At 41.2% G+C, this 11,931-nt stretch overlaps 3 protein-coding genes across 3 annotated transcripts in view; 1 reads left to right on the top strand and 2 right to left on the bottom strand.

The window, feature by feature from the left end:
* Positions 1–1,054, bottom strand: part of LOC106873050 (cysteine and glycine-rich protein 1) — a 22,071-nt gene extending 21,017 nt beyond the window's left edge. Inside the window, exon 1 of the mRNA XM_089345589.1 lies at positions 1,034–1,054. The gene's annotated coding sequence lies outside the window, so the exon portion shown is untranslated. The remainder of the gene's footprint in view (positions 1–1,033) is intronic.
* The window catches only part of LOC106873051 (radial spoke head 14 homolog), a 34,786-nt gene extending 33,158 nt beyond the window's left edge, over positions 1–1,628 (top strand). Inside the window, exons 12-13 of the transcript XR_008267091.2 lie at positions 923–1,154; positions 1,274–1,628. The gene's annotated coding sequence lies outside the window, so the exon portion shown is untranslated. The remainder of the gene's footprint in view (positions 1–922; positions 1,155–1,273) is intronic.
* Positions 1,629–7,845: 6,217 nt separating this feature from the next.
* On the bottom strand, positions 7,846–10,118 carry LOC106873052 (uncharacterized). The gene is made up of 3 exons (XM_014920267.3): positions 9,994–10,118; positions 9,113–9,542; positions 7,846–8,414 (listed from the first exon to the last, which is right to left on the bottom strand). Exons 2-3 carry the CDS (start codon positions 9,496–9,498, stop codon positions 7,955–7,957), a joined length of 846 nt encoding a protein of 281 aa, XP_014775753.2. The 5' UTR covers positions 9,499–9,542; positions 9,994–10,118; the 3' UTR covers positions 7,846–7,954.
* Between the last annotated feature and the right edge of the window lie 1,813 nt (positions 10,119–11,931).

Genomic DNA, 11,931 nt, shown 5'->3' with positions numbered 1-11,931 from the left:
GTATGAGGTGTGTTTCACATGTTATATTTAGAATTTGAGGATTGCATCAACATATTGGTATGTGTGTATATATATATATTCATACACACACACACACAGCTTAACCTAATATATATATTTACATGTGTGTGTGTGTATAAACTGTATATTTGTATATATGGTATGTATGTATGTATATATGTGTATGTGTGTGTAGGTATATATGTGTGTGTGTGTGTAGTTTTGAGCCTACATAAATACATATGTATATATATATATATATATATATATATATATATATATATATATATATATATATAGCTTATAAATCTAAATAATATATGCAGACACGTTTGTGTGGTAGACGGACGGACTGACAGACAGACTAACTGACGGACAGACGGACGGACTGATGGATAATTAGATAAGACAGTTGGGTGTGTTTTACCCATATATTTGAGGGACATTTGGCTGCAGTTTCTGCTTGGTCTTGGTACTACGTAGCTGTCTCCCTCATTACCTGGATGTAGTGTTGGTGGTCCAGTGGGGTAGTGGTGGTGGTGTTGCATTTATTAAATGTAAAACAATACAAACAAATTTGCTCTTATCTTTTTTCTAAATAACATTTTGTTCCACTTAATATACTTTTAGAAACAATTAGAGACATTGTAAGAGTGGCGATGGCGGCGGCGGCGGTGGTGGTGGTGGGGGATACTGGCTGTTAATGTGACGGACTCTTGAAATGTTATCAATTTCCATCCACACACACACACATACATGCAGCACATATGCACATATGTCCACATGCAAGCACACATGCATTTATATACACACATACAGATGTATACATGTAAAAAAATATGCACAAACATACATATGCATACATACATGTACACACACACATGCCCAAACACTTATATAATCCATTATTCTTTTGTTGCAGAAAACCTACCACAAAAGTATTCATCTAACGCATGCCAGCATGGAAAAACAGATGTTAAATGTAGATGACAAAGATGAAGAGATTATGATGTTATGTGATGGATTCTCTCACCGGTTTCGACATCTGAAGATCTGACAACTTACTCTTCCTTTGTCAGTCATAATGCTTACGTCCAACGATTTGCAAAGAAGCCCACAAATGTTGCAACTATGAAGATTACGGATCAGTGCAGGTGGTATATTTGCAACTGTTTTTCTCTTTTGCTCTGCACCTTGAAGCCTGTTATCGCTTGTCAAAACAAAACCTGATTTACCATTTTAACGTGACAACCTCCATTTCGTTTGCTTGTAGGCTGTTTGCTGAAAGCTGTTGTGCAGCTATGTAGACTGCTTGTATTTATGTCAGAGCCACACACACACATATATATATATACGTGGGTAAGTACATAGATGCAAAACAAGGTGGAAAAGAATAGTACTCGAATACCAAAAGTAGAGTAATATGATTAATTTAAAACTGCAAAATTATCACAAATCTGTTATTCAGAGTCTCATAGTTTCGTTCGTCCAGCAGTTGGGATGTATATTGTGTTTATCGCATCCGTCTGACAAATGGGAACGTGTAACACTCTAACAGTTTTGTGAAGATTTAATAAAAGTGTGTATATATATATGTATGTATATATACACACACTTTTATTAAAGTGTATACTCTTACTCTTTTACTCTTTTACTTGTGTCAGTCTTTTGACTGTGGCCATGCTGGAGCACCACCTTTAGTCGAGCAAATCGACCCCAGGACTTATTCTTTAGAAGCCTAGTACTTATTCTATCGGTCTCTTTTGCCGAACCGCTAAGTTACGGGGACGTAAACACACCAGCATCGGTTGTCAAGCGATGTTGGGGGGACAAAGACAGACACACAAACATACACGCACATACATATATATACACATATATACGACGGGCTTCTTTCAGTTTCCGTCTACCAAATCCACTCACAAGGCTTTGGTTGGCCCGAGGCTATAGTAGAAGACACTTGCCCAAGGTGCCACGCAGTGGGACTGAACCTGGAACCATGTGGTTGGTAAGCAAGCTACTTACCACACAGCCACTCCTACGCCTATAGTAATTATTATATATATGTATTTATTATATATTTATTTTAATACATATATATCATCATCATCATCATCGTTTAACGTCCTCTTTCCATGCTGGCATGGGTTGGACGATTTGACTGAGGACTGGCAAGCCAGAAGGCTGCACCAGGCTTAGAAAAAAAAAAAGGCCTGGGGTCAATTCATTCGACTAAAAATTCTTCAAAAGCAGTGCCCCAGCATGGCCATGGTCAAATGATTGAAACAAGCAAAGGATAAAAGACACACACACACACACACACACACACGCACACACACACACACATAGCAACACATTCAAATGGGCTGCCATTAACAACACAAGACTGACCAGGAGCTAAACAACAACTACATCCCCCAACCACCACCACCACCACCACCACCACCACAATCCACAGACTATTATTAGAATCTGCTGGAGTCTAGACTAATTTCCCCCCCCCCCCCCCCGCCGAAAGCCACACCCATTCGGATTTTCAACTCTCACCTCTAAGATAGTCTTATCCCCTTTTTTTTACTCTCCGCTTGTATCCCACCACCACCACCACCACCACCACCACCATTTACACCCTACTCCAAGTTTCTCTGCACTTGTAAAATAATGCAGTTGTTTCTTTGCAAATACCCCCCCCACCCCACCCCACACACACATACATGCATATGTAGTCCTGTATATATATATATATGTATGTGTGTGCATGCGTGTATGTATCTACATACCTGTGTGTATAGAAGTGATGATGTTTAAAAGTTTGTAGCAGTTCTGTTATCAACAAGGAATGAGGCAAAAAAGAAACAGGAAGATTCCATTCTTCCTGCTCTCCCCCTCTCCAACACCACCACCACCACCACCATCATTATCGTCGTCACACCCGCACCCCATCCCCTAAGCATGGATTCCACCCAACTGGGGTACAGACCATTTCCTGGTTGACTCACCCTCACAGTTATGCCTTCTTTCCTTCTCTCTTTCTTTCAAACTTTTTTGGGCTATTTTCATTCATTCTTGCTTGCTCTCTTTCTTTTGTTCTTTCTTTCTTTGTTTCTTCGCATATATATATATATATATATATATATATATATATATATAGGCGCAGGAGTGGCTGTGTGGTAAGTAGCTTGCTTACCAACCACATGGTTCCGGGTTCAGTCCCACTGCGTGGCACCTTGGGCAAGTGTCTTCTGCTATAGCCTTGGGCCCACCAAAGCCTTGTGAGTGGATTTGGTAGACGGAAACTGAAAGAAGCCCGTCGTATATATATATATATATATATATATATATATATATGTTTGTGTGTATGTGTTTGTCCCCCCTCCATCGCTTGACAACCGATGCTGGTGTGTTTACGTCCCCCGTAACTTAGCGGATCAGCAAAAGAGACCGATAGAATAAGTGCTAGGCTTACAAAGAATAAGTCCTGGGGTCGATTTGTTTGATTGAAGGCGGTGCTCCAGCATGGCCGCAGTCAAATGACTGAAACAAGTAAAAGAGTAAAAGAGAGTATATATGTATGTATGTATATTTAGAATAACACCTACGCAAATTATATTAACAATACATTCAAAAGAGAGGACTCAACAATTCAATCACTACCACCATCCACAAGTCACTTTCAGAGCACGTGACCATTTAACACCCTACCACTATCATAGCACCCCCCCCCCCGCATTATCCTCCTCCTCCTCCTCCTCTTCTTCTTCTTCTTCTTCTTCTTCTCTACCAAGAATTCACAATGACCTCGAACTCTCAAGGGTAAACAAGAGAGACAGAGACAGGCAGAAAGAAGGAAAATGCCCCAAGTATTTGAATACTCTGCAAATATTCTCTTAAAAAAACTTTTCTTTTACTTTTTCCAAAATTTAATATTGTTTTCCATATTTACGTAAAAGCCCCCCATTACACTCTCGGAGTGGTTGGCATTAGGAAGGGCATCCAGCTGTAGAAAACCATGCCAAATCAGAACTGGAATCTGGTGCAGCTTTCCATCTTACTGTCCAACCCATGCCAGCATGGACAAAGGACGTTAAGTAATGATGATGATGATGATGATGACATCAGGTGTCTTCGACACAAAACGTTGTAAGGAAACCAGTTTCAGCCATAATGTCTCTACGAAATCTGTAGAGATTAACCTCCGCGAGTTTGTGAGGTGTTTTTCATTTAACAAAGATGTGGAGAATGTGGTTTGATGGATTCTTTGAGTCAGGAGTCAGCGATTTCTGCTTTCAGGACATTGACAGGCAACTGGGATGGAGGCAAGAATTTGAGAACAATGAAAGCAGAAGATAATCACTGATGGAAGAATAAGCAATCAAAAGCTGTCTGTCTGTCTGTCTTCTTGTTTACATATCGATCTTATCTATTTTATCTATCTGCTTGTCTGTCTGTCCGTCTATGTATCTCTCTCTCTCTCTCTCTCCCTCTTTATCCATCAATCTATCTCTTTTATCTCTCTCTCTTTCTCTTGTTTCTCATCCATCCATCTCTCTCTCTCTCTCTATCTATCTATCTATCCATCTCTCTCTCTCTCTCTATCTATCTATTTCTCTCTCCCTCTCCCCCTCTCTCTCTGTCTCTATCCATCCATTTATCTATCTATCTATCTCTCTATCCATCCATCCATCCATCTATCTGTCTATCTATCTATCTATTTATCTATTTCTCCCTCCCTCTCCCCCTCTCTCTCTGTCTCTATCTATCGATCTATCTATCTATCAGTGCGTCTGTCTGTGTGTCCCGCCTGTCTATCCATCTACCAAAACCCCACCAGATGTTTCCCTGAAGGGGATGCTGTATGTGCATTTGAATTAGCCTTTGTGAGATCAAAGGAGACAGAAACAGCGTGGTGCCACTCCCATTCCCCCCCCCCCTCCCTCCCCCCGTTCCCACCCCGCTCCACCTTGCACCACTCCATACTACCCTGTGCCACCCTCCCTCACTGCATGACATTCCCTGTGGCATCATTCTTCTGTCTCAGCCTCCTGCTATTTACCTGCCTACCCGAAACGAAACCCGGGTGGCAGTTGTTGTGATAATGTTGTCAGTGGTATTGGTGGTGGTGGTGGTGGTGGGTGGGTGATGTGAGCAGTGGTGCTGGTGCTGGTGGAGAAGGGACAGAAGTGCATGCCCCTCCCCTCAGATTTCTCAAAGACACTGCAATACTCTGATGCATACATGTGTGATTCATTACACCTTTGCCACCACCACCTTCATCGCTACCACCACTGCCAGAAACAACTACAACCCGACTATCACATCATGTGGCAACGCAACCAATTAGAAAGAGCAGCCAACTATCTCGCAAATTCTTAAAGAAGGACACTTTTCAGTGGTTCTCAACCAATTTATTTCATCTTTTCAATCGTATTTTACTCAAATTGACCCCTAAACCATTTCATGTTCCTTTCATATTCTGGTAATCAAATAATTATCTGGGATTTTCTAAAAAGCTCGTTAAAATGTGTTGGTGTCTCATAGAAATATAATTAATTAATTCCACACAAATTTTAATAACAGAATCTGATATGCAGCTCCAGGGGTCTTGTGGACCCTGATTGAGAACCACCGATTTAGATAACAGATGGGATGGTCACAGCTGGAACGTCTTTGATCATAGGTCTGTCTGGATCAGGACTGACCTGGGGTTAAATAAACAACAGCCATCTCCATCACCATGACCACCACCACCAAGAGCTGTTACTCAATTTAACCATCAACTCAAGTACCTACATACCGACCTCCCCATTTACCTGGCACCCCACCGCTCCAGCCTTCAAGAGTTGTAGATCTGGATGGTAGCAACATCCACCCGAGAGTACAGTGTTGTGGGTGTGCAGCACAACAAACAAATGGCTGTTTTTCTATTTAAGGTGTCATTCCACGAATACCTGGGGGTGGGGGTGGGGTTCACACGTTTAAAACAATTACAAGTGTCTGCCTACATTGTTATCATATATATACACATCTATATACATACATGTGTGTGTGTGTGTGTGTGTGTATATACATATATATATATATATGCATAAGACCAGTTCATGTATGGTTTGGAGATATTCTAACTTGTAAAAGTTCAAATATATCTTCATATAAACGATACTATCTTTGTCTATCCATCTATCTATCTATATACCAGGGTATATATTTATATATACAAACATATATATGTGAGCCTGGTGCAGCCATCCGGTTCACCAGTCCTCAGTCAAATTGTCCAACCCTTGCTAGCATGGAAAACGGACATTAAACGTCTTCTGTTGGTTGTTTTTCCTCGCATTAGGTACTAAATGTGGTTATTTTGAGAAGTCCACTGTGTGGCGTTATTATTTTCTGTAATAATGCCCTTTATATAAATATAAACGAATAATTATATTCTTGGGAATAGAAATTTCCCTTATGAATTTTTTTACACACTGGCTTCTTGATAAAATTCTTGTAAAAGAGTTTTATCCCTTTTTGAATTTATTTATCATATATATATATATATATATATATATATATATATATATATATATGCATATGTACATATATGCATATATACATATATGCATATATACATGTCTATCTATCTATCTATCTACATAGTTGGCTGTGTATGTGCCACAAAGGTGGAAAAATTAGTACTCGATTACCGGAGGTAAAGTAATGTGTTCTGTTAATAAAGCTGGAAAGAGATCATAAAAACTGTTCCTCAGACAGAGCAAAAAAGGTGGTGCAGCCATAAACCGAAGTCACCGTTGAAAATGATAATGCAAAGATTTTATGATTCGGTCGACCATGAGAATAGGAAACCAGACATAATCTTAATTGAGAAAGAAAGCAAACGATGCTGGTTCATAGGTATAATAATAATAATAATAATAATAATAATAATAATAATCCTTTCTACTGGAAGTACAAGGCCTCAAATTCTGGGGGAAGAGATTAAATCAATTACATCGACCCCAGTGCGTAACTGGTATTTATTTATTTAGATGACCCTGAAAGGATGAAAGACAAAGTCGACCTCGGCGGAGTTTGAACTCAGGATGTAGTGGCAGACGAAATACCACTTAGCGTTACACCCGGTGTGCCAACGGTTCTGCCAGCTGCCAAACCTCTTCATAAATAATATTAACTGCTTGATCCTGCAAGTATGCTTTAGAGGGGACCATATCATGTGACTCTACACCCCCCCCCCCCCGTAAGGACCAAAGATCAGTGGAGGGAGCTCATAGTTTTGTGTTTATTGCTCGCTAATTGGCAGTGATTAAATGCTGTTTTGAGTTCGAGGACCCACGGAGGTGGTGGTGGGTCTGTTATCTTGTTTCCATGGTGAATAAGTCAGCAAAAACCATAACATCCATTCCTAAGGATAGAGTCCATTGCAGGAAATAGCCCTGTTTGCCAGCCGAGTGGACTGTAGCAAACGAGAAATGAAGTGTTTTGCTCAATTTTGTCAGCTGAATGAACGAGACTAATGAATAAAATCGAGTGAAAAAAATTACGATCAAAGGGAGACAACTCGAGAATTTGTGTAAAAAACATGCAGAAAACTGAGAATTCGGTCAAGTTGGGCGAATGGCTGAGGGATTAGAGCGTCGGCTTCACAATCAGGAGGTAGTGAGTTCGATTCCCAGGATGTATGTTGTGTCCTTGAGCAAAACTCTTTATTTCGCGTTGCTTCTGTTCACTCAGCTGTAGAAATGAGTTGCAATGTCATTGGTGCCAAGCTGTGTCTGTCCCCGTTTGCCATTCCCTTGGATAACATGGAGAGGGCAGGGGCCGGAACGCATGGGTGACTGCTGGACTTTCATAAAATAACCTTCAACGGACTTTTGCCTCAGAGGGCAACTTTCTAGGTGCAATCCCATGGTCATTCATAACCGAAGCGGGGTTCTTACTCGCTGCCCCTTTACTCTTTTATCCTTAAACAGTTCAAGAATCTTCTCGGGACAGTGTCCGAGCTGCTGGGTCTTGGTGCATCAAATTTTGACCGAGAACCGGATGCAGGAACATTCAAACAGCCAGACAGACAAGACCATGTTGCATTGTCTAGGGAAAACATCCACAGGTCTGATGTGTAACCAGCATTCTTCAGCTTGCGATGGGTGAAGGGGTCGACAGTATTCCCACCAAACATGTAGAGCTCATTGTTATTTCCACGGCCAACCCATGTCGTGGCATCACTGCGTGCCTTTGGCAGATGTGAATGCTTCCCTGGTCCCAATGATGGCAGCATTGGGGACCAAGCAAGGCTTTCTAGTGAGAAGGTCCACATATCAGAGAGCAGCAAGCTCTGATCACGGCCACCAAACATGACCATGCGATCCCTTAAACACCAGACAGCAGAGGACCGTCGAGATGGAGGTGAACTGCAAAAGAGAAAAACACAAGACGATAATAATAATAATAATAATGATAATAATGATAATAATAATAATAATAATAATAATAATGGTTTTAAATTTCGCTACAAGGGCAGCCATTTGGGGAGAGTGGATGAACCAATTACATTGACCCCAAAAGAATGAAAAGCAAAGTCAACTGGAAACACAAGGCCTCGAGTTTGGCCGAAGGGATTAAGTTGATTACATCGACCCCAGTGTGTGACTGGTACTAGTTTAATCAACTCCAGCAAAATTTGAACGCAGAACATTTTGGCAGACAAAACACTGCTAAGCATTTCGCCTGGCGTCCTAACAATTCTACGAGCTCACCACTGGTTTCGAGTATTTGATGGCTTATTGAAATTCTATGGATATCTGAGGTTACAGACATCCAAAGAAAATCTACCAGGAATAAGTGGTGGTGGTGGTGGTGGTGGTAGAGACAACTCCATGTAACCATCACCACCACCCCTCCTACCATTATAGCAAGACAATGTAAGGGAGTCAACATAGTCATAAGGGATACTAGAAATAGCAGCCAAACCACCACCTGTCATTTAAAAAAGAACAACAAACCAACATTGCTTATTAGCCTCACAAAAATCAACAATGGAATGTCTGGAACAACAATGGCACAAGTTAAAAACCAAACAAAAAAAAAACCCTATTATGTTTGTCCTTACCTTGTTGTATCTTGTTGGACCCTGTTCAGATTAATCCACCGTTTTTGTTTCTGGTAGAACACCCAAGTGTCATTAAGTACTTGCCCACTCTCCTCGGCCCCACCGTAAACAACAAACAGCATTCCTGGGAGCCCACACGAGACAGAACCATAGCGAGGCTTTGGTGCATCGAGAAACGGTGGGGCCCGCGTTGCTCTGCTCTGCCAACCTGAATGGGTGAGTTTCCAGATATTTTCCTTGGTGTGATGAATCCACAAATCATTCAGCAACACGGGGTCACGATCCGACTGAATGTCCCAGAACGTGTGACCACCAAACAGCCAAAGGGTTCCATTGCTGTCTCCCCAGGCAGAGCTGCCTGACCGGGGCCCTGGGTGATAATCCATGTAGCCTTGGTCGATGTAATTTGGTATGTCCCGCCACAACCATTCTAGGAAAGAAAAAAAGGGATAAAAATAACAAAAATGTAGGAGGAGGAGGAGGAGTAAAAAAATCATCATCATCATCATCATTATAATTAAGGTAATGAGCTGGCAGTGTGACCTTGCCTGTGTCACATAAAAAGCACTCAGCTCACTCTGTTGGGTGGTTGGTGTTAGGAAGGGCATCGAGCCATGAGGACCCTGCCGGAACAAACAATAAGGCCTGGTACAGCCTCCTGCCTCGCCAGCTTCATGCCAAACTGTCCAACCCATGCCAGCATGGAAAGCAGGCATTAAACGATGACGATGATGATGATGATGGTACATACAGAAGGAAAAAACAAATATTTGTTTTGGTAGAAGAGATGTCATCTTCAACAGAGTTCCACAATCAACAAAACAAATATGTAATAACAAATGAAATAGTTTAGAGAGAGAGAGAGAGAGAGAAACACTTACCTTCACCAAAATAATGGAATATTTCAGTCTAGTTGTTGACATGAGAATGTTGAACACTAGATTCAACCAGTTTCATAAGTGAGTCACACAAGCATTTGCATAAAATCTGTCCCAGGCATCCAACAGAGACAGCTGCGTAGTTAGAAGGTAAAATTTATCTTTGTCATGTTTTATGAGAATATTAAATCAAACCCCAGTATATCACTGCTACTCTATTTTATTGGCCCCAAATCATTGAAAGAAAAGGTTGACCGTGAGCTGAGAAGTTCATAGACTATGAAAGGGTAATGTCAGAGCTGTGAAATCTTGCATGGGTTAATTTCAACTCCTCTTATTGAGGATTGCATTGTTTCTTTCCTGGTAAACTGACATCTCACTATTAAAAGAAGACTTCAAAAGTAACTGGTAGCAAGTTCTCTTGGAAATCAACCAAATTTGGCTTTGCAGTGTTATCAAGTATTTGCAGAAAAAGGGCTTTAGCCCCCCAAAACATTCCTGCTGACATAGTTGCTACATTAGGGGATGGACACTCCAGTTTTTTCAACATCACAAACGTGAGCAGCTGAATTTAGGAGGGAGAGGGAGAGTTTTGAAGCTGGCCCAAGGTCTGGGCGTTCTGTATCTCTCACTATTGAGAAAAGTATTAATCGTGTTCACCATATATGGTCATGGATGATAGGCGATTGACTACAAATCAAATAGCCAAATATTGTTAACATATTCCATGATAGAGTTGAGAATATTTTGCACAATGATCATGGCAGGATGAATATTTCTGTTTGGTAGGTGCCACATCTTCTGACACCTGAACAAAAGCACACGAGGCTGACCACATCACCAGAAAATCTGACATTGTTTCAGTCAGACCCATCTGGCTTCCTTGAACGTTTCCTAACCCAAGACAAGTGTTGAGTTCATCACTTTGAGCCAGAGACAAAGAGACAATCCATTAGTGGAAACACTCCTCACATGCTTCAAAGAAGACCAAAGTAGTTTCATTTGCAGGGAAGGTGATGACCTCAGTTTTGGGGGATGCAAAAGGCATTGTGTTTATTAACTTCAAAAGGGTCACACTATCAATGAAAGTTAGGAAGACCAAACGCCCAGGTAAACTGACAAAAAGGATCTTGTTTCACCAAGACAATACTTCAGCACACAGGTCCTTGGCTTCAATGGTTTCTGGGCATGACTCTGGTTTTAACATGGTTCATTGGCTTCCCTATTCTCTTGATTTGGCCCCATCTGACTATCATCTGTTCCTCAACATGAAAAATAAAAACCCCACTTGGCTGGAAACCATTATCACAGTGATGGTGACGTAATATCTGCTGTTTATAACTTTTTTTTGAGCAACAAGATGAAAGCCTCATCATCACTAGGAACCAAGCACTGCAACACCAATGGAAGGTATGTGTGAACCACAAAGGGATGTACGTTGTAAAATAAACCTCATTTGGTCACATTCCATGAGAGTATGTAACAATATTCTTTGAAGGCATTTAGTTAATTTCAATGGGGAAAATTGATCTCTAAAACGAGTAAATCGTAAAACGAGAAATCGCTGTATAACCGATTGTATTGTACATCAGGCCTGAAAATTGGGAGGAGGAGAGCCAGTCAGTTACATCGATCTCCAACACTTATTTCATCACCCCAAATCTCTATGGAGTGGTAAGGGCGGCACTTTTCATCCTATTGTAGGATATTGCTGCAAGCAATATGTGTTGTTTTTTTTTTTTGTGGGATCCGGGGGGTGGCAAACCGAAGAGCCGCCCTGGGCGGCACACACATTCTAGCTACGCTAGTGCCCCGAAAGGATGGCTGGCAAAGTCGACCTCGGTGGAATTTGAACTCATAACGTAACAATAGACGAAATACCGGGAAGAAGAAAGAGACGCAAAATCCATTGGAAGTCAGATTGCTGAGCAATAAATTCTG

This window comes from Octopus bimaculoides, chromosome 29, assembly GCF_046866305.1.
Source record: "Octopus bimaculoides isolate indiv1 chromosome 29, ASM4686630v1, whole genome shotgun sequence".
Lineage (NCBI taxonomy): Eukaryota > Metazoa > Mollusca > Cephalopoda > Octopoda > Octopodidae > Octopus > Octopus bimaculoides.
Note: the sequence above shows the minus strand (reverse complement) of the source record. Positions and strands in the feature narration are given on the sequence as shown.

Coding starts and splice junctions, on each gene's coding strand:
- LOC106873052 (XM_014920267.3), bottom strand. CDS start 9,498: ATGGATTATCACCCAGGGCCCCGGTCAGGCAGCTCTGCCTGGGGAGAC. Junction 8,415..9,112: donor GTCCAACAAGATACAACAAG/GTAAGGACAAAC, acceptor TCTCTTTTGCAG/TTCACCTCCATCTCGACGGT.